Here is a 22,339-nt window from a genome sequence, read left to right on the forward strand (position 1 = left end):
CACCTTTCCCAGGGGTGAAATGCCAGTTCACCTGAACCGGTAGTAAAAATTCTACCGGTCCACACGAACCGATAATAAAAAAGTGATTTAAAATAATAATTAAAAAAAGGTTCCAACAATCGCACGGCACAGCTGATCGTCGTAACTTTTTTTTTTGAGCATTTTCTTACTACCGGTTTGGGTCAATAGGTAGTTAAAAAATGCTTTAAAAAGATTTTTTAAAAAAGGTTCCAACCATCAGCTTTGACAATCAGCTGTGCCACGTGATCTTGGGAACCTTTTAAAAAACTTTTTAAAAGGACTTTTTACTACATATTTTCCCAAACCGGTAGTAAAAAAATGCTAAAGGAAAGTTTAAGAAAAGGTTCTGACAATTGCGTGGCACAGCTGATTGTGTGTGAATCAGTTTTATAGATTGTTATTTTTGTGCGATAGTTTGTTTTTGAGCTCTCTGTGACTCTGTGAGGTTCCTGCTTGTTGCACCAAGCCACGCCCACTCAGTCACATGACCACCAAACCACACTTCACCAAGCCACGCCCACAGAACCTACAGGGAAAATTTTTGAATTTCATTACTGGCTTTTCCTATTCTTCCATAGGATTTAACATCCGGATTGGGAAGCCAAAAGGACCAAGAGACCCTCCTGTTGAGTGGAGCAGAGTGTAAGCTGCACTTCTGAAAAGGACATTCTTTAGCAGCAGGGAGGAAAGAAGGCTGCTACTTCTACTAAAAAGGGGAGCACTAAATACTAGATGCTCACCTCCTTCATAAGGAGCAACTACACAAAAACAGCAAGTTTTTCTGACCGCAGAGGACAGCTACTATGAGCAGCTAAAGCTCAGGACATTTCTAAGACCAAATCCTCCAGTAAGAAGAACTTATTTTGACATGAATTTTTCGTTACCAGATCTTGTTGGTGGGAGCCAAGAGCGTGGCTGGCTTGGAGATTTTCAGCAATAATCATTTAGACCCAACACTGGGTATAATCATGCCAGGGAAATCTGGAACAGGTAGCCAATTAAACAAAATATGTAATGTTCTCCTTAAGTGGATGGTTCCGACATACAGGGTGTGAGCCTAACCCGGCTAACCACTTGGATGGTCTCATTTTGTAATGGAAAGCGTGTAAAAAAGAAACCGGAGCCAAGAGAAAATCATTGTACAAAAGTTATAAACGTTCGGTGTGGAAGAAAGGGTACCTCTCGTACAATTACACACTTCCAAAGAATTGCATCGGAACAGGTTTGGTTAATTCCGTCTTCAGAAGAAACGTGTTTTGCATGACCCATATGGAGAGCTAACTACACTATTTGGAAAGGAATCTTTCATTCTCCCATGTGCTCCTCTTCAACAGAGCTTCCAACGTAATTCCGATAATCTGATAATGTCAAGTGATTGTGCTGCATTTTAGCTAACTTCGTTGTAAACCTAGCCAGTGCGGATTAGTTAGTTAACTACAGTTTAGTGAATTACAACCCAGACATTTGGGGTGGGCTCAACAGACATATCTAGCGAAGCAAAAATAACAGCAGGTGAGGAAAGTCTCCTGCCCCATTTTGTAATCTCTGTACTTGTCCTATTTATATGTTTAGGTAGCATTACCACCTTAGATACCAAAAGAGGAAAGAAGTTGTTGTAGAAAAATTGCAGGCATGGAGTAATAAAAACCAATTGGAGGGCTGAGAAAGCACTAGAGTCACATAATGCTATGGTAAATTACAGTGAATGTGTCCTCCATCATTGTGAGTCTTAATAACTGCTATTTGACTGTCGTCTTTGCTGCTAATGTAGCTTTCAAAATCAATTCCCCATAGACATTTTTTAGAACTGGACAGCCAGCTCCAATGTTACCCAGTATGTTTCTGCTAAATAAAAATTTACACAAAGGCCAATCAGTCAGAATAAGGAAGTGCAAAAGCTCCTTTTCTGCTGGACGAACATCACGAGTTCCAGAATAGGGAAGTTCTGGAATGGGTAAGAACCAAATTCTGACATGAACCAAAAAAGATGATCACTCCTAGAACAGGCAAAAAGAAAGAAAAAATTGTATTTATGAAGCAAGCTTGAAGAATCCAGTTCATGTAAGGTCCATCATTACAGTCTGCTTCTTTGATGAGAAGGTAGCAGTTTTGAGGCACTGCTACTCAACACTGAGGAATTTTCTCTTCTTGGCCGTGTGGGTGTAAGGATGCCAGCGCCACTCCACGTCAGCGGTGTTCTCTTGCTCCAAGGTTCCCAGTTTGATCATATATACTGCAATATAAGAGAAGAAAAGTTTGAGCTGGCTGTCGTGCTCTGTGCTTCAGGAAATAAACCCCACAATTCTGTTTTCAGTCTGGTTCAATGTCAGTGTCTGAATGCCCACCAAAAATGATTTTTTTAGGACAGAGGACAAGGAAAGATTAAACCCTACCTGAACAATGGAAAAAAATCCTTAAAACTCAGAGCATTTTATGCTGTGGCTGAGTTCACACCTGCAGTTAAACGTTAATGAGGTTTGTTAAATTTTGGCTTAGCATGTTGAGACCCTAGCCAGTGTAACACAACCAGAGATTAGGGCATGGCAATATATGTCAACTCAAACTACCATTATTCTTTAAACCATAGTAAAGTGGCCTAGCTGGCGCACATCAGATCTTGTTCTAGGACAACAACCTCCAAACAGCCAGCCAGATATCTGAAAGCAAATCCTAAAACCACAATAATCATTCCCAGTATTTGAGTCTCACAGATTACATTAAGCCAGTGGTTCCCAAACTTGAGCTGGCTGGAGAATTCTGGGAGTTGAAGTCCACAAGTCTTAAAGTTGCCAAGTTTGGGAACCACTGCATTAAGCAACAGTATGTTTAAGGATGAGTCATGAAGCCATAACATGTTGTTCTAAAGTTGAGGAAACCCAGTCACCAGAATTTTTTTTTATTATTTTTTTTTTAGTGATTTTATTGATATTTGTAGGCCGCCCTTTTCCCTGAGGGGACTCAGGGCGGCTCACATAAAATCAGGGAAGGGGAAATGCAGACAATAACAAAGACACATATAATAAAAACAGTAACCAACATGCATTCATCATTCGGGAGGGGCAACTATCTTCATCCCCAGGCCTGACGGGCTAGCCAGTTCTTCAAGGCTGTGCGGAAGGCCTGGACGGTGGTGAGGGCACGAATCTCCACGGGGAGTTCGTTCCAAAGGGTCGGGGCGACTACTGAGAAGGCCCTCCTCCTTGTAGTTGCCAGCCGACACTGGCTGGCCGATGGAATACGGAGGAGGCCCAATCTGTGTGATCTTATTGGTCGCAGGGAGGTGATTGGCAGAAGGCGGTCTCTCAAGTATCCAGATCCACTACCATGTAGGGCTTTATGGGTGATTAACAGCACCTTGAAGCGCATCCGGAAATCGACAGGTAGCCAGCGCAGCTCGCGGAGGATAGGTGTAATGTGGGTGAACCGCGGTGCACCCACAATCACTCGCGCGGCTGCGTTCTGGACCAGCTGAAGACGCCGGATGCTCTTCAAGGGCAGCCCCATGTAGAGCACATTGCAGTATTCCAGCCTAGAGGTCACGAGGGCCCGAGTGACTGTTGTGAGTGCCTCCCGATTCAGGTAGGGTCGCAACTGGCGCACCAGGCGAACCTGGGCGAATGCCCCCCTAGCCACAGCCGTCAAATGGTGGTCGAACGATAGCTGTACCATTATTGAATGGTAATTACACACACACAGCCCTCATATCATAATGATTCTGATGGACCAAGATTCTGATTTATAAAAAGAAGCCTCTCAGCTTCATTTGTCAGCTGAGATTTGAATCAGCAACTTCTTGATTATTATCCATGCTCCTAACCGCATTGTCTTTAGATCAGAATGGGGACAGGAAGAGAATCATACTGAACTCTGAAAAGGTGACCCAATCCATTCTAGTGTTCAGCAGAGATAGCAGTTGTTTGAAAAACCTTGTGACCCATAAATATTGATTAACTGTGTTACTTTTTCTCTTCCCTGAAGCAAATGCACAAGGACAAGAGTCATGGACAAATCTACATACTGGTCCAATTTTTAAAGTGCATAGTGAAAATCCATGTAAGAGCCGAGGTGGTGCAGTGGTTAGAGTGCTGTACTGCAGCCACTTCAGCTGACTGTTATCTGCAGTTCGGCGGTTCAAATCTCACCGGCTCAGGGTTGACTCAGCCTTCCATCCTTCCGAAGTGGGTAAAATGAGGACCCAGACTGTGGGGGCATTATGCTGACTCTGTAAACCGCTTAGAGAGGGCTGAAAGCCCTATGAAGCGGTATATAAGTCGAACTGCTATTGCTATGTAATATAATTTAATTATGTATGAAAGCGCAAGATGCATGGCAGCAAAAGTTTTTCTGCACAGCATTCTCAAATGTGGTGCCCAATCAAATGTGGAAAACTATAATTCTCCTAATTTCCAATCAATGTGGCCATAACTACATTGAATTGCAAGACTTGACCAAACATAACTAGAGGATACCGCTCTTGAACAAGGAAGCCATTTTCTTTTAAGAAGCAGCCTTACAGTCAACGTCAGCAGAAAACTGTTCCATTATGTCATCTGTAGCACAATAAAGTAAGAATTGTGCTAAATGTTGCCTCTTTTTGTGAGGAAGGAAATAAGCAGATTGACTCATGCTAGAACTTCAGATCCTTTTGAAAAACATTGTTGTCAACCTCAGGGGAAATCGGATTACAACCCATGACCTTAATTGTGAGAAAAGTAACCGAGGACTTCACGTACTCTAAAAAATACTGCAATTTGCATACAGTATACTGTGTCCTATTGCTTTAATTGCCATTTGTTGGAAATAGTAGGGCTGGAGGTGGGTGTTTCTTTACTGAGGAGTCAGCCATATTTTTAAAAAAGATGGGGAGAAAAAGTCAGATAAAAAGATAGATTTCCTTTCTACACCCGTTTACTCAAAGCTTGATATTTCTAATATTGACTTGGGAGGTTTTACCTGAAAAAAGCCATTCCATTTACGCCTACAATATAATGACATTATAGATTAGCTTGGCCATTCAAGGAATGCTGAACAATACCTAGAATTCCCAGTAGAACTTGTTCCAACACGTAGATTATTCCAAAATCTCTTTTTCTTTTCTTTCTCCTCCTTTTTCTTCTTCAATGCTTTTGATACATACAGTATCAAGTATCAAAAGGTTGATTTAGCCTTCCATCCTTCTGAGGTGAGCAAAATGAGGACTCAGATTGCTGAGGGCAATGTGCTGACTCTGTAAACCACTTTAGAGAAGCCTGTAAAGCTTCTCTAAAGTGGCACATAAATGGTATGTGAAGTGGTACATAAATCTAAGCACATATTGCTACAAAAGTTGAAGTTGTCCCTCTGTTCATAGCAGATTTGTTTTTCACATATTTATTGAGTCCACTTGCTAACCAGCTGTCAGGTTCAGACTTCTATATTTCCCAACCATTAACTGGATTCCCAATCCATCTCCCTCCCTCCCTCTGTGTGTGTGAGAGAGAGAGGGGGGGGGGAGACAGAGGGAGAGACAGACAGACAGACAGAGTATGATCTAGTGACACCAAGCTAGAAAGCAGGAGATCATGAGTTGAAGTCTTGCCGTAGGCATGAAAGCCAGTTGGATGATCTTGGGCAATCATTCTCTCTCAGCCCAGTTCACCTCACAGAGTTGTTGTGGGGAAAACAGGAGGAGGAAGGTGCATTGAATATGTTCCCCTTCTTGAATCATTTGTAAAAATAATAAAGGTGGGTTACAAACAAATAAAAATGTAGGAGATACTAAGAGAACAGTGACTCGGTTAAAACTGCTCTGGCAAGTCAGTGATGGAGACAAAGTTTCTGATTTCACAGTTCATAGTTTGATGGTGATACTTACATTTCATTTCAAACCTTGGCCCGACCTCAGAGAGCTCTACATTCCGATGGTCAGTCTTCTTGTAAACATGGTGCCTGCCCCAGATAGTATTGGAAAATTATAGAGTAAGCACTGGGAAGAATTAAGAGCAGAACTCTTCCCCAGCAACAGGCTCTTTGGTCCCCCCTCCTCCTCCTCCTAAGTTTTTCCACCCATTAAACCCAAATCACAGCTGCTAAAATATTGGCAAAGGTCAAACAGTTCATTATTTCAAGCAAAGCAGCAAAAGTGACACAAACCCCATATTGGCAAATGTCTCTCCTCATATTTGATGACCAAATATAAATCAAACTCATAGTTGTCTGCCTTTTCAAGTGGCTCCACATCTGAGGCGGTCTTTTCATTCTCCCCATGGCAAAGCCAGCTACAGTGTGCATATTTTCATTCAATCCATCCTCTCTACAATTAACACTATCTGTTAACATCTGCATTCATATCTTCTTTGAGGACATTTCTAACAACGCAACTTGTTAGTTGACTCTACATTAATTAAACAATAGATAAACTATATTTTGGTGTTACACGTTGCATGAACCCAACTGCAGCATACTCCAAGTAGAACATAAGCCAGGGATAAAGTTTATTTCTTAATTTACAAACTTTTATCCTGCCCACCATTGGGTACTTCAGTGATGGACAGGTACTACACACAAAGTGATTAAGTTGCCCACTAGATCAGTGTTTCCCAACCTTGGCAACTTGAAGATGTCCGGACTTCAACTCCCAGAATTCCCCAGCCAGCATTCGCTGGCTAGGGAATTCTGGGAGTTGAAGTCCGGACATCTTCAAGTTGCCAAGGTTGAGAAACACTGCACTAGATTACTGAAGACTCTGCAGAGGCAACTTTCGTGACCTATTGTATTTGAAAACTACTGACAATTATTAAATAATGACAATCTCAAACTGTTAGCAGGCAGCAGTAGCTAAAGAAAAGTGTTGTGGTTTCCCTCCTTTGGCATTTTGAAAGAATCAATAAAGTGCAGAACTAAAGCAAATCCACAAATAAACCCACGAATGCCCTCCATGGCTGCCCATCCATTTTATTTCCAAAGCAGCTTGAAAAATGCTCTCTCATCTTTCTTCAGCCTGAGTCCCTTCACATGTGTTGGGACAACATTTACCACAATCTACAACAAATATAGCAATTATAATCCAACTATTCAGAAGGAACCAAATTGCAGAAGATTACACTACTACCCAGAGCATTGTACATGAACAAGACTTCACAACAAAGAATCTAGCACCAGTGAAATTTGTGTTCTCTTGGCTCTCCTAATCATTTCTGCTCAGCGTCACCCAGAATCCAAACCAGGTACACATACCTGAAGGAGATATAGTCGTCTTTGTTAGCAAAGGTGATTACCCGTTTGCTGTCTTCTTTAGGTACTGGAAACAAGTACTTGAGAATGCTAGTGGCCTATGAAGGAGAAAGGGCGAAATGCCAGAACCTTGGTGGTAGAAAGTGGATGGTGTGTGATGAAAGTTGGAAACAATAGTGAATGAAGTATCGAATGTTCCTATAGTCTCGACATTAAGTTTTCCCTTAATGGGATCAGATTTAAAGAAATATGTAACTGAACACAATTGCAAGATCAGGCTATTAAATCAGATTTAACTCACATGACAATCTTTGAATGTGCTTGACCATGGACCTCCCATAATCCTCACCTAGAATTATCTTTAGTAACTCAACTAAAATACTAATTGTATGATTTCTGATAGATAAAAAGGTGAGAAAACCTCCAGTGATTATGCCACTTCTCTGATACTCACATCTTTACTTTGCCCAAAATACCATATAAAGAACACTGATGCATCCAGGCTAAAGTAAAACTCCTACATTCACTTCTGTAGAGTGGATTTCACTGGTTTCAGGGGCTGAGTTCACAACATGCTAACTTAAGACAGTAAAAGATCTAACAGCTTTAATCCTGGTTTTATTTTGTTTTAGTTGTGGCTTAGTCTATTGAATAGACCTAGTGTGTTCAGCTGCTTTGATACTGTCAGGCCTGCATTTATATTCCTTTTAGAATTTTGGCCTGCCACACTTTCTCTTATTTCATTATGCTGTTTCTTTAGTATAGTCAATTGGGGGGGGGGGGATAGAAGGAGTAGGCGTTTGGAATGTATTGTTTTTCATTCTTTGCTAGAAGTCAAGGTCATCCTTTGTTTCCGCACTTTCACACCTGACTGGAAGAAGCTGGGCATGGATGCCAGCGTGGAAGAAGGAGATTGGACCATGTGATGGACTGTGGGTGTGGAGACAAGATCATGAACTTTTAACTGGGTGGGATTCTGATGTAACTTCCAGAGTTGGGATCCCACAGCTATGTGCCAACATGCCTGCTTTATTAAATTGGAACTTTAAGCATAGTTTTGCCTTCGATTCTGATTTGATTCTACATGGTATTTGGAACACTGACAGATACATTTTGTAAATCCAGAAAATAGCAATCACATTTAGTGACTTTGGCACACATTTTTGCCAGTAGATCTTACTGTCAAGTCAAAAAGGATTTCCTGCCCTGCCATCTGTCAGATGTTTTGCAGATCTGCTAGCTACCTTCTCTGTTTTGATTTTCAATCTCAGTTTAAACAGTTGTCAAACATTGAGGAAACAACATTCTGATCTGCCACTTCATCTTACCCTCTGTCCAAGACGAGACGTGAAATTGTGAAAGATGAGGTGGGGGTTGGCTTCTGACATGGTGCCAATGTCTGGGATATCATGGCGCATGACCACATTGCAGAGGGTGAAGTAGGCAGTGGGACCAAAAGGCAGGTGGCTAACTATGAGTCCATCTAAGTAATGAAGAAGTGGAAACAAGGAGAAGGGAAACTAGTTAGGCCCCATTGCTATCAATGGAAGAAGATGAATCCATTGAAAAAAGAAATCGTTATTATGACACAACCTGATGTGTGGGAATGATGCTTTATCCACCGATTCTGCTTAAGCCTTGCTCATAACCAGCTATTCCATCTAGCTCAGCATCATCAGAAGCTTCAGATGGAAGGCTTCCCAACTCTACTTGGAGATCTGATCACTGAACCTGGGAGTAGGCGGGTGCGCACATCCTACCCTTTACCACTAAATATTAACTTCTATCTAGAGTCAAGTAAGCAGCATACTGGATTTCAACTCTCCTCAACCTGAGGCAAGTTAGCAAAGGATTGTTGAACTGTAACATAAAGTATCTGGAAGGCATTACATTGCTTCTGAAGAGTAGAGCCACTGCCGATAGGTTTGACATCAAACAAGCAACTTCAGCCCATTTCCAAATGAGCAGAGCTGCCCCTTTGTATGATTCCATCAAACTGTCCTCCTTAAGTCCAGTACAAATGCAATAAAATGACCACTGAATCTCTACTAGATACGCTCTCATAACAACCGTGGCACGACAAAACCGCGGTCCACTAAAGCGCGCCCGATTAAAGCGCGTACCTGACGTCATCAGCAGCGCGACAAATACGACCGCGGAGAAAAAAGGGCGCTTTAAAAAGCGCTTTTAAAGCAAGCCGATTCACGTAAAGGTAAGGGTTAGGTTTAGGGTTAGGGTTAGGTTAAGGGTTAAGTTAAGGGTTACGTTAAGCGTTAGGGTTAGGTTAAGGGTTAGCGTTAGGTTTAGGGTTAGGTTAAGGGTTAGGGTTAGGGTTATGTTTGGGGGGGTTAGGGTAAGGTTTTCGCGTTAATTTTAACTTTACCACTCACAGCGTGATGTTTTCGTCGCGCTGTGATGACGTTAGGTACGCGCTTTCGTCGAGCGCGCTTTAGTCTACCGCGGTTTTGTGGTGGAACCATAACAACAGGTTTCAAAGCACAAGTATCTAGTATGTACTGTTTCCAAATCACTTACCTGGCACCCCTCTATGCTCATGCACCACCAGCAGGTCAGTGACCCCGTTAGCTTTGCAGGCACGGACCAAAGCACCCACCTCATGCCTGCCTCGGTTCATTCGCTGGGCCCCAGGGAAAACTAGCTTCACTTCCTAAACGGAACATGGGAAAAACACATGAAATTATAAGCAACCATTTACAATCAGATTTCTAAGCAGAAGCAACCAATGTCACCGTACCTAATGATTCACTCTACTGTTGTTGTTTTTTAAATCTGGAAAGCTTGAGCTGAGATCTTAGAGGTGATCCCCTGCACAAAGTCTCTATTAAACCATTTGCTTTGACCTCCTAACTGCCCAGGGCTGAGCTGAAGTGGGTTTGGTGTCTGGCTGAAAGTAAACCTCTTCAATGAGTTTCTCTTCAGGCAGGCTGGTAGCCAGATTTTGTATTCAGTAGTCCCAGAAAGACTGGAGGTCCTCTAATAAGCAAAGTAAGACTTCTACTAAGCTACTGAGTCAAGCCTGCTCCATCAATCTGCTTTCTAAAGCCATGCCTCCATCTAAAGCAGGACAACACATTTACTGTTTACTTACTTTGGCAAACATCTTGAGGCGGGAGCTGGGGTCACGGGAGGTGGTAACCATAATACGGGGATCCTCCACACCAGCCCAGCGGTATTCATCATCCACATGACTCGTTACTCCTGCCAGGCCAATGTCATAATTACAAACCTTCCCAGAGACAGATTCCCCAGAAAGCATTTAGAGGGCTCCAGGTTGGGGATGGTAGCCCAGAGGTTTGGCTCCAATGACCCACTCACCTTCTGCCCCTCCATCATCAAACTCCAGCGCTTTCTGGAGGACTAGGGCTTCTTTCCGAAGTTCTGTGGGAATCAGGCAGTTCTCTAGAAGGGAAAAGCACAGATGGCTTTTAAGAAATTGTGAAAATCCACATTATTGCATGTGTTATTGGTTCATTTAAACACATTATAATTCACCAACTTCCAACAACTCTAGATGGTTTACCACTTATATTTTCAAAAAAACCCCAAAATATTATACAAATAATATAACCCTGATTGTATAATATAAAAATATATAAAATACAATAATTCAAGCAGACTGAACATAAAAAAGCAAATAAGGAAAAGAAAAAATAAGACAAATATAAGAATAATTCAATCCTTATAAGAAAGTAAAGTTGAGGATGGGATTCTTCCATTCACCAGCTAGCATGCCCATCATTATTTGTTTTAGGTGAGTATTGTAAGAACTGCAAGACCTAGCTCTTTCAATCGGCTTTTGAAAAGTTTACAAGGACAACATTCCCACCTATTTTATTTCTGTATTTATTAGAATTATATCCTGTTTTTTCCATTTCTCCTCCAATTTTACACCTAGAATGGCCATCTTTTGAAGTTGGTAAACGGAAACTGTCTGATGAAATGTCAGGTCTAGGGCTGAAGTGGGTCTTGAATCTGGGTCTTCTTTATCCTAGTTAGTATAATCATTACACTATACTGGCTTTCTCAAAAAATACTTTTCAACAATTCTATGAGATTGGCTGGCTGAAATATATCAGCATATCCCTTCTTAAAGCCCAGCCCTTGTTTGATTAGAATGCCAGACAAGCACTAAAGACACTTAGTTTCAAATCTCCATAAAGTTATTAATTCATGGATAATTGTGCACCTGGTCTACCTCTCAAGGTTATTTGTGAAGATACCTTTTGAGGAGAAGTCTTGAGTAAATGAAAGGAAACATGGGGAACAATTGTAATAAGTGAATAAAAAGCACATTGGTTCAATTATAGGACAAACTATACATGCTTTCTTAGATATAGAATCCACTAAGTTCAGTAGGGCTTACTTAAAGGCCAACTGGCCCTCAATACAATCCTGTTGTTATATATTGCAATTCCAAGTCATTAATGTGTACCATCCAGAGCCTTTTTAATTTTTTCTTTCTTTTCTTGGAGAGTCCGGAGTTTTTCTTCTTGAGCTTTACGGTAAAGATACTCCCGCCTCTGACGAGCTTCCCGACGCAACTAAAAAAGTACAAAAGCAACAATTAGATTCATTAAGACCTTTTTTTTTTCATTTTCCTTCTGACTTCAATATTCTTAGTGATGGGAGAAAACGGATCTGTCCTGAAACGTTTGTTAAAAATCTAGAAATGTTTATCATTTGAGTTACATGCATTCAGGCAATCCACAATTAAAACAGAGTAGGGCTGTAATCCTACAGCTGCTTCCTTGGGAATTAGCCCCATCAAATTTAGTTGGATTGCTAAGTAAACATTTGAAGAATTATGGAGCAATTAAAAAAAATCTAACCAACATTGCCAACCAATGTAATTTAATATACCTAGGAAGCAACAGGGGGAGAAGCATGATCAAACTATAGGTAACTTCTAAATAGCATATGCAAAATCTATCCTCTTTGCTCCGAATTAGTCTTGATTAGAATGTCTACTATCCCGAGGCTTCATTGATTCATTGAATCGTTGGACAAAGTCTAAATTGAACAATCTGGAAACTGTTTCTATTCTCTTAGCCAGCAAGCAAAACCAATTACTGCTCATTTTTCCAAAAAAAAGGAAATACTGCTACATGCACAAAAAATTGTTCTTACCATGATCTCCCCTAGATTCCCCAACTCGACCACGTTACGATTTACTTTCTTTCAATCACTTCCGCCCTTGACATCGGTTCCCATTGGTCAGGAGAAACGGCCTATAACAGATGAGAATGAAAAACCCAAAGGGAGAAGCCTCAGGCCCACAACAAACATGGCAGAAAAAAGGGGAGGTGACGTAATGAGAACGCGTGCCCGAAGCCTTCACGGCGACGTCAGTAAAATGCGCGTGCAGATGATGTTTCCGCATAGCAATAGCAATGACATTTAGATTTATATACCGCTTCGTAGTGCCTTTATAGCTTTATGGGCTGTTGAGTAACATTGTCGAGATTTTCTTTTTCTAATGGAATATTGAAATATTGGGATCTAGGTTTTTCCCCACACTCTCTGCCTTCCCTCTTTCTGTGCCTCTCCAAATTGATTCCCTTCCATCGGTAAGGGGGTGGGGAGCATAAATACGGAACAAAGATCTAGTGGATCCTGTTTCATAGTTCGTATATTTTTCCACACTTCCACACCCCATAGACTCCAATCTGAAGGAGAAATGAAAATGCTCTTGGGGCTTCTAGGAGAGAAACCGGAACTGAGTTGCCAGCATTCTTACCACGGCGAGACGGCACACAAAATATTTAGATCCACCGGATTTTTTCATCCCTGATCTGATACCCATACATTTCCCAGCTTTTGGTGGTGGTGGTAGTGGTAGTGGTGGTGGTGAATCTGTTTGGTCAGCTTTATCGATTCAAAATATATATGTCATATATATGCCTTGCCCGAAATATCAGAAGGCGCAGCATACATACAAACCCGCGTGTATATATATATAGATAGATATATATATAGATAGATAGATAGATAGATAGATAGATAGATAGATCTCTCTCTCTCTCTCTCTCTCTCACACACACACACACACACACACACACACACACACACCCCTTCCCTCCCTCCCTTAATAAACATGGTCCTTGTTTAAGCTTCTAGAACAGAAGTCCCCAAATTTGCCAACTTTAAGACTTGTGGACTTCAACTCCCAGAATTCTCCAGCCAGCATAGCTGGGAGGGATAGCTTGGGGCCAAGTTTGGGGACCTCTGCTCTAGAACAAATGTTTATCCACCCAGCAACTTCAACTGATGTGGACTTGAGCGAGCTGGTTGAAGAACTCTGGGAGTTGAAGCCCCAACATAATTCCTGAGATTGAGAAATGCCAGTCTAGAGATAAAGGGAGGAAACTTCACAACCGGAAGCGGCTATGCTTATTATCCGAAGCTGTATGGTCGCTTCTCTACCTCGGTTTGCAGCCCATTGGCCAAAGAGGAACATTTCTAATCTTATTGGCCGCGGAAGAAAAGAAGGTGGAGTCATGTCTTAAAAGCAGTAGCATGGGAAGTCAATTGTGAAAAGCCGATCGGATGCAGTGAGAGAACTTGGGGGAGGTTGAGCGACCAGCTGTCTTCGTTAGAGGAAGACCTGTGAAGTTACCCTGATATATTTGTTTGCGAAGGTATCTTGTTTTTCTTCCTTTCTTTAGATTAGCCGATCACAGTTGCAGGTAGAAAGAATGAGAGGCTTGTGGCATCTCAGGATTCTTTTATTGTGGCGTCATAAATTAGAATGAGAATAGAATGAGGTGGAAGGGACCTTGGAGATCTTCTAATTCAGCCCCCTGTTCAAGCAGGAGATAAATGACTGTCTAGACCAGTGTTTCTCAACCTTGGCGACTTTAAGTCCTGTGGACTTCAACTCCCAGAATCCCCCAGCCAGCATTGCTGGCTGGGGGATTCTGGGAGTTGAAGTCCACAGGACTTAAAGTCGCCAAGGTTGAGAAACACTGGTCTAGACTCTTCTTACAAATATCCAGTAATGGAGCGCCCATGATTTTTGGAGGCAAGCTGTTCCACTGGTTGATTGTCCTCACTGTTAATTCCAGGTTGCTTTTCTCTTTGATTCGTTTCCAACCATTGTTTCTTGTCCTGCCCTCCGGGTGCTTTGGAGAATAAGTTGACTCCTTCTTTGTGGCATATCCCCTCAAATACTGCTATCGAGTGATGTGATTCCCTAATATCAACACAGATTCATCATTAGCTTTACAGTAATGCAACCCGCTCGTGTAATATATGGCCCTTGAAATGATGGGTGTAGCGAAGCAGAATAAACTCATAGATCAGCCAGAAATCTTTAAAAGTCCTCAAATACTCTAATCCAGTGGTCCCCAACCTTTTTATCGCCGCGGACCAGTCAGCCTTTGATAATTTTACCGTGGCCCGCTGAGCGCGTCGATGACCAGCACTAGTAGCGTAGCCTTGTGCAGGCGCAGTTCAGTATGGCTAGTGTAGATAGCGTAGCACAAACTGCGCCTACGCAAAGCTACGCTACTAGCGCTGTCTACGCTAGCCCTACGTAGCTGCGCAGGCGCTCTTAGGTTTTTTTCAGGAATCGGCCAGCGCTGAAGCGCTGAAAAGGAATGAGAAGGGCGGCGCTGGACACAGGGGGGCGGTGGGCCGCTGGTGACGTCAGAGTGCCACCAGCGGTCCAGTAACACCCCTTGTGCCAGTTAGCCCTAATTTGCATACAGAAAGAAACTATGGTGCCCGGCCGCTGCAGCGATCATGGCCCCCGGCCGCTGCAGCGATCATGGCCCCCGGCCGCTGCAGCGATCATGGCCCCCGGCCGCTGCAGCGATCATGGCCCCCGGCCGCTGCAGCGATCATGGCCCCCGGCCGCTGCGCGGCCCGGTGCCAGGTACTCCGCGGCCCGGCACCGGTCCGCGGACCGGGGGTTGGGGATCACTGCTCTAATCACTTTGAACTCTGGAAGAAGGTTGGGAAAATAAAGCATCAAACATGCAGTTTACATATTTTAAAAGGGAAGAGAAAGGTGAGGGTGGTGGTATCATGCCTGATGAAGCGGAGCAATTCTGGATATGTCTGCTCAGAAGTAAGCCTTCCTGACTCCAGTCAGTTTGTGGCTAATATTTTCACCACAATACCTGACTGCGATAGCTCCTAATATATTTTGCCAAAGGAAGCTTACTTCAAGTCTTCTTTTATGCCTTTCCAACAGCAGAGGTTGTGTTGATTCAGACAAGTTTTTAGCTGCCAGAGTGATTTGCAAATATGGACACCGATACAAAGATTGTATATTTGGATGGAAAGAAACAAGCTTTTCTTACGTTTCCTTTCTCTTACAGTCCTAAATGCTTTCTAAATATCACACACAGTTGTAAGGTCCTGCTAAATGTGGTAGAGAGCCTGAGGACCACTATCATTCTGTCAGCATTCTTCACTTTGCCTTGTTTTCAGAGATCCTTTCTTCTCCACTGGAGCGTATCCCATTCAGTGGGTTTGCCCAACTTCTTTACAATATTTTGAAAAAAATAGTGCTGTTGGGACAAAAGGCAGGGAATCTGCTTCTACCAGTTGTATGCATCTAAATCTGGCTCTAACTGATGGTTAAATAGGTTGCAAATGGCTTTAACTGCTCAACCTGTAAACTTATTTGTTGCTTTTTTTGCTGTTAAGTGGTTTTGAACACTATTTGATGGAAAGACTGTGTGCAAATTAAATATATAAGGTAATAATTTATATCAACATGGATGTTTTTCTATTATAGCAGAAACTCTTGAAACCTGTGTGACACAAGGTTGAATAGGATCAATTGTCCAATTTTCCATTCAGATGGCTCCCGCAGAGGACTTTGGACAAACTGAAATATGCGAGGAATTAGATCGTGTTATCCTTCACCTTTTTGATGCTCTTGAAATGCTCCAGACCAAGAGAGAAGCTTTCAATAGCATGGTGGAGCAGGTGAGAACATGGAACATAAGACCTGGGTAAAGGCCAAGGGCATGCTGCCAAATGATGGGGTCATTTTCCCTTTCCCTGTTGCTGCAGTTGGACAGAGCTGTTGATTCCTTTTTGGGACATGTGCCATAGAGATTGCTTTTGTCTTCCCAATATCATAATATCCAGAATCAGTTCATTTTCTTTTCAAGATGACTAAGAATTCTGGCAATTGTAACTCTTCCTATTGAAATTATTGGGTCAGAAAGATTGCAGTAAGGTGTGTTTTTGATTTTGTCTCGGCAGGGTTGGTTCTCACTTTCCAAATCTCGCTATGCCATGGGTAACAAATCTGTATCTACCCTGCAATATGGACACCAGATGACACCACTTGTTCAGATAGAAACTAGGTGAGTGGGGAAATTGGGTTCCACCACAAAACCATGTTCGACTAAAGGGCGCTCGACGTAGCTGACGTCATCACAGGGCGACAACAGCGTGGAGACAGAAGCATGCTGTAAACGCTAAACCTAAAATTAACACCTAAACCTAACCCCCCTAAACCTAATCCTAAACCTAACCCTAAACCTAACCCTTAACCTAACCCTAAACCTAATCCTAACCCTTAACCTAACCCTAAACCTAATCCTAACCCTTAACCTAACCCTAAACCTAACCCTTACCTTAACTTGAATCGGCTATTTAAAGCGCCCTTCTTTCTCCGCGCTCGCTGTTGTCGCCCTGTTGATGACGTCAGCGACGCGGTTTAATCGGGCGCGCTTTAGTCAAGCGCGGTTTTGTCGTGCCACGGGGAAATTGTTGGATGTTGACAAGGAAGGAAATTTTATGGTGGGGAATAAAGGCAGTAGCTGCAATCATACATTGCGCTAAACCAAAATATGGTTGCCTTCCTTTTTGGTTTAGTTGCACAGACACAATCATTGTGCTTAATGAATTATGATTTATGGCTTAATGTGTTGTATAAACTCAGTCCAGTTAAGAATGAGTTCCAATCCTCTGTCTGTCTTTATCTCAAACTTCTATCTAAGTCAGAACTTAGACTGAAGAACAGACTGCCTATTAATACAAATGGCGGACATAACTTTCCTTCCTCAAGCCTATGAACCGCACAATGTTTTGCTGGCCATCTCATTATCCAATTTAAAAATGCACACGACTTCAACAGTTCATGAAAACATTGTATGGCTTCGGTGGTTTAGCATCTCAAGGAAGGAGAATGCCATCCATCATTTTTAATAATAGTCCATTCACAAGTATAAGGTATGTATAAATCAAATGTTTTTAATCCAGGGGCTAATAGTAAGTAGCTAGCTAGTATAATGACCTTCAATGAAAGGGAAAAAGAGTAACTAGGTGCTTTTGTTCTTGCCTTTTGAATTTTTCTAAAACCAGATGGGATCTATTTTGTGTTCTTTTTATTGGAACCTCCTTGCAAATATTTAAACTATTATTTAGTGCTATTATTTCCATTGCCATTCAGCAGGAGAAGAGTAGGAATTAAATAGCTAGATGTATTAGTTTGGAGAAGATTGCTCCATTCCATAATAGCTTATCCAAAGCATCAGGTCATCCTAATAATTCCAGGAATTATTAATCCAACTCCCTTTGTAAGAAGGGACTGTTTCACTTGGCTGTATTCAATCAAACTTTAATTATGAGAGTATTGTGTTCTCTAAGGTTTTAGACATGCGAGACAAGTTTTGTTATGGATATTTTGGATTGTTTTGTTGATAAAATCAGTACTGGAGGATTGTTTTATTTCTTTGATTTTGGGATGAGGACTGGAAAAACATAGATTCAAATCCCCATTCCATGTGGAAAACGCTTTGGAAACTCTTGACCCAATATTTCCCTCATAATGTCACAGTGTTGTCCTGGAACATTAATAGGGGAAATTATAATGTACACCAATGAAGAAAGAGAACTAAAACTGAAATGATCTCTATCTCAGAGAGCCCCAAATAATAATTATCTCTATTGCTAAATACTTAGTCTTGCATATGTCTCTCTATTTCTTCCATCTAGCAAGGCAGAAGATGGGCACACTCAGTTTCAGGTGATCGCAGAAGATGTTTTCAAAGGCAAGGATGAAAGCCCAACTATTGTGGAAGAAATTGGCCCCAGTGAACAAGGTAAAGGAACAAAACTCACAAGGTTTTTGAACCAACTTGATCATAATTCACAAAAAACTGCAATGATCTTGCCAAGGTCTGTCTGAATCTTTCTCTGTCAGATGGCTCTTAAAATGATTTTTGGTTAGTATATGAATAATAAAAACCAAAGATGTAACAATTTGGTGAAATAAACACTGTACAGTAGGAACACAGATCAGAAATTCTTTGTCCCCAATAATATGAAAACTTACAATGCAACAATTCAAAGGAAGAATTCAAGGAGGCTACTGAAAACACCAGAAATCAGCCTCAATTACTCCAGGGGTGGGTTCCTGCCAGTTCTAACATCTTCTATAGAAGAGGTTCCACAAAACTACCGTGTCGTTTAGAACCGGTTCCAGCTCCCTCCCCCCCACCCATCTGCACATCATCAAGATGAAGAGTGAGAGGAGGAATTCTGGGAGTTGAAGTCCACAAGTCTTAAAGCTGTCAAGTGTGAACACTCCTGGATTTTTTTTTCTAAAGGGTTAGGGGTGCAAGGATCTTGTAACTTGACAGCTGTAAGACTTGCACACTTCAATGCCAGAGTTCCTGAGCCAACATGACTGGAGGAGGAATTCTGGGAGTTGAAGTCTACAAATCTTAAAGCTGTCAAGTTTGAACACCCTGGTTTTGTTTTTCTAAAGGGTTGGCGGTGGAAGGGTCTTGTAACTTGACAGCTTTAAGACTTGCGTACTTCAAATGCCAGAGTTCCTGAGCCAACATTTTGGTTGCTAAGCAAGAGCGTTGTTAAGTGAGTTTCACCACATTTTACAAGTTGGGCCATGCCCATCCAGTCACATGACTGCCAAGCCGCTCCCACTCGGTCACATGGCTGGCAAGCCATTCCCACAAAGCAGGCCACACCTACAGAAGAGGTTCTAAAAAAAATTGAAACCCGCCACTGAATTACTCTTCAGAGATAGGAATGATAACTGTCCAACTGTGCTTTCTAAAAGAACCTACAATAGACATCCTGAGAATTGTAGTTCAACAACATCCATTTCCCTGCTTACACTCTCCTTTGATTGAAGGTACTTCATTTGATTGCTTCTAGTTATACGACGACGAAAAGGTCCAGGAAGAGCCGAGGATGTGGCCCAACCCCTGAATACAGCATCCCAGCCTGCAGAGGCCTTAGGCCACCATGACCCCCTGAACTGGTTTGGTATCCTTGTGCCTCAAAGCCTCCGACAAGCCCAAAAGACTTTCCGAGAAGGTGAGGAAAAAGTCAGCTGGGATAATCACAATGAATGCCAACTGCACGTGTGTCCCCTTCTGATTCCTTGTTTAAAGGTCTAAGGAAAAAAAATATATCCTGTAGCTGTTTCTTTCTTATGTGAAAGCTGCCATTGGGAAGCAGAACATCAATTTTGGGAGTTGCTCTGCAGGGGAAGGATACTGTAAAATCTCCATTCCCTCCCCACTCCAGGGCAAGGTTACTGCAAAATCCCCATTTCCTCCTAATCAGCTGGGACTCGGGAGGCAGAGAATAGATGGGAGGGCGGGGCCAGCCAGAGGTGGTATTTACCAGTTTTCCGAACTACTCAAAATTTCCACTACCGGTTCTCCAGAACTGGTCAGAAACTGCTGAATGCCACCTCTGTTGCTCTGTGGCCAAGTTCTGTTCATATTATGGTAGTCACCCTCTGAGGAATCAGACTAAATTTCTGGTATTCAACTCAAACCCACTATATTGTGACACTTCCTACACGGAATAAGGGCATTGCTCCAGATCTGTAATTTAAGTATTTATTTAAATTATATCCCATCTATTATTTTTATAAACAACTCAAGATAATGATAACTAATGATCCTCCTCCTTCTGGTTTTCCCAACAACAGCAAACCTGTGAGATGGCTTGGGCCGAGAGAAAGTGACTGGCCCAAAGTCAGATGAGCTTTTTAGAGATCTTTACCATTCATAAAAGAGTTTTTCCAACCAAAATGCCACACAGATAAATGAAGATTCCATCTACTGGAATTCCCAGTCAGAGCTTGACAACATAGAAGTTGGGTGTTCTATCATATCTGGAAACAATCCAATTTAGGAGACAGAGTAGAATGGAATTTCTCTCTTTCAAAATACTATTTAGATTTTTGCCTATTGATAACCCCTTTTTCATCTTGTCCTGTTTCAGGGATCAGCCTGGCTGCAGAAATTGCCTCAATACAAAGTGAAATTGAAACCACTCAGCGTTATTACAAGTCACTGTTGGGGAAAAAACAAAAATTGGTAGCCGGAAAGAAGCAGTACTCTCCTTAATCAATAATGATCATCTCTGATGGTACAATATAAGCTATAAAATGTAGCTTATATTTACTGGAGCCATTTTGAAAAGATCTATGTGTGTCCTGAACCGTTTTTAAATCTCTCTGTAAAATATAATTATAATTATTAATGGCTTTGTAAGTTACAAGTGCACTTTAGAAAGATTTGTTTGCACAAAGCTAAAAATGGATGGATGTATTTTAAAATAAAGCATAGCTGTAAAATGTAGCTTAGTGTGTATATTCTTCATTTTGCCTTTTCTTCTTATATGTCTGAGGCAATATGTCTCTTAAAGTATTGAAACAAATGTCTTTGATTTGTAATTTAATTTTCATATGTCTTATATGCTTTCATTGTAAGCAAAACTTTTCTATCTATCAAACCAAAAACAGATTTACATGAGGCACAAGTTTTGATTATGATTAATCTGTGGGGGCTTTTAAAAATTTGATATCTTGAAGGAAAAAAGGGGAAACCCCAAAGAAATAGGCCCCTATATTGTCTTACTTGGACATGTATCTCTTTAAGAAAAAGTGCAATAGTGAAACTATGGTTTTCATTTTAATAAAAATTTCTCCTCTGCCTATTGTAGTTATTTTAATTCAGTGGTTCTCAACCTGTGGGTCGGGACCACTTTGAGGGTCAAACGACCCTTTCACAGGGGTCGCCTAAGACCATTGGAAAACACCTATTTTTGAAAAAATATGGAAAACATAAAATAATTTTATGATTGGGGGTCACCATGACGTGAGGAACTGTATTAAAGGGTCGCGGCATTAGGAAGGTTGAGACCCACTGTTTTAATTGATCTTTTAATTTCTTCTAATGACAAAGTTGTGGTGATTTTGAAAAGGAGCCCCTAAATCACTCTTTTAAAAGTATTGAGAGGCAAGGCACTAGAGGAATATTAGAAATTGCCTTAAATCAAATGACACCCTAGTGTGTTGTCACCCTGGTGGGGGATTATTTTTATTTTTATTCTTTTTATTTCTTTTATATGCTGTTTTTATATCCTTGTAACCCTCCTTGAGTCACCATGTGCGAGTAGACGACAATATAAATTTTCTAAATAAAGCTACGATTGAGTTCACAGCACACTAAATCAGTGTGCTTTTGGGTAGTTATCATAGCTTATTCAAGAGTCAACTGGTTGCCTATTCTATTTTAGTAGGCAATTGGATTTGAGGGTTTCAGGTGGAGATCTTCCTTCTTATATCTGCTGGAATTGCTCCAGAAAATTGGAGCAAAAGCTTTTCCAGAAAGGTAAGCGCAAATGCTGAAGAAGTATGCTGAGCTGAGCTGACGGATTCATGCCCATCCTTCATAGAGCACAAAGCTTTGGTACAGGTGGCGCAGTGGTTAGGGTGCAGTACTGCAGGGCACTTCAGCTGACTGTTACCTGCAGTTTAGCGGTTCAAATCTCATCGGCTCAAGGTTGACTCAGCCTTCCATCCTTCCAAGGTGGGTGAAATGAGGACCCAGACTGTGGGGGCAATTTGCTGACTCAATTTGCTAAAAATCTGTAAACCGCTTAGAGAGGGCTGAAAGCCCTATGAAGCGGTATATAAGTCAAATAAATAAATAAATAAATAAATTTGAGAGTACAAAAAGTAAAATAAAAATACAAAACAAAAAGTCTACCACCATTAAACCCACTGTCCAAGCACAAGAAAGAAGCAAGACAAGAAAATGCTTAATGAGGTTTTCAAGCTTAGAGATTTTAT

At 41.6% G+C, this 22,339-nt stretch overlaps 3 protein-coding genes across 5 annotated transcripts in view; 2 read left to right on the forward strand and 1 right to left on the reverse strand.

The window, feature by feature from the left end:
* Positions 1-2,334, forward strand: part of PTPN18 (protein tyrosine phosphatase non-receptor type 18) — a 50,554-nt gene extending 48,220 nt beyond the window's left edge. The window contains exon 17 of the mRNA XM_087710716.1: positions 600-2,334. Within this exon, the coding sequence (XP_087566842.1) occupies positions 600-667 (68 nt within the window). The 3' untranslated portion in view covers positions 668-2,334. The remainder of the gene's footprint in view (positions 1-599) is intronic.
* On the reverse strand, positions 2,029-12,517 carry IMP4 (IMP U3 small nucleolar ribonucleoprotein 4). 2 transcript variants are annotated; one of them, XM_014053046.2, is made up of 9 exons: positions 12,382-12,517; positions 11,687-11,795; positions 10,570-10,653; positions 10,343-10,452; positions 9,769-9,901; positions 8,562-8,716; positions 7,237-7,331; positions 5,876-5,949; positions 2,029-2,254 (listed from the first exon to the last, which is right to left on the reverse strand). In XM_014053046.2, exons 1-9 carry the CDS (start codon positions 12,382-12,384, stop codon positions 2,142-2,144), a joined length of 876 nt encoding a protein of 291 aa, XP_013908521.1. In that variant the 5' UTR covers positions 12,385-12,517; the 3' UTR covers positions 2,029-2,141. The 2 variants fall into 2 exon arrangements, with proteins under 2 accessions (XP_013908521.1, XP_087566844.1); XM_087710718.1 differs by lacking the exon at positions 12,382-12,517 and having other exon boundaries at positions 11,618-11,755.
* A 1,224-nt stretch (positions 12,518-13,741) lies between these two features.
* Positions 13,742-20,843, forward strand: VMA22 (vacuolar ATPase assembly factor VMA22). 2 transcript variants are annotated; one of them, XM_014053040.2, is made up of 6 exons: positions 13,742-13,892; positions 16,001-16,194; positions 16,477-16,580; positions 18,217-18,323; positions 19,402-19,563; positions 20,485-20,843. In XM_014053040.2, the coding sequence occupies exons 2-6, from the start codon at positions 16,066-16,068 to the stop codon at positions 20,607-20,609; spliced, it is 627 nt and encodes a 208-aa protein (XP_013908515.2). In that variant the 5' UTR covers positions 13,742-13,892; positions 16,001-16,065; the 3' UTR covers positions 20,610-20,843. The 2 variants fall into 2 exon arrangements, with proteins under 2 accessions (XP_013908515.2, XP_087566845.1); XM_087710719.1 differs by having other exon boundaries at positions 13,752-13,892; positions 16,066-16,194.
* The last annotated feature ends 1,496 nt before the right edge of the window (positions 20,844-22,339 follow it).

The sequence above is a fragment of the Thamnophis sirtalis genome, unplaced genomic scaffold (genome assembly GCF_051295495.1).
Source record: "Thamnophis sirtalis isolate CommonGarterSnake01/CBP01778 unplaced genomic scaffold, rThaSir2_p1.2 scaffold_3, whole genome shotgun sequence".
NCBI lineage: Eukaryota > Metazoa > Chordata > Lepidosauria > Squamata > Natricidae > Thamnophis > Thamnophis sirtalis.

Excerpts from the sequence above, each read along its gene's own strand:
- IMP4 (XM_014053046.2), bottom strand. Across the intron at positions 10,453-10,569 it reads TGATGATGGAGGGGCAGAAG|GAGTAACGAGTCATGTGGAT; the intron begins GTGAGTGGGTCA and ends TTGGCCTGGCAG. Across the intron at positions 8,717-9,768 it reads TGAGCATAGAGGGGTGCCAG|ATGGACTCATAGTTAGCCAC; the intron begins GTAAGTGATTTG and ends TTCATTACTTAG.
- VMA22 (XM_014053040.2), top strand. The coding sequence starts at position 16,066 with ATGGCTCCCGCAGAGGACTTTGGACAAACTGAAATATGCGAGGAATTA. Across the intron at positions 16,581-18,216 it reads CTTGTTCAGATAGAAACTAG|CAAGGCAGAAGATGGGCACA; the intron begins GTGAGTGGGGAA and ends TCTTCCATCTAG. Across the intron at positions 19,564-20,484 it reads CCAAAAGACTTTCCGAGAAG|GGATCAGCCTGGCTGCAGAA; the intron begins GTGAGGAAAAAG and ends GTCCTGTTTCAG.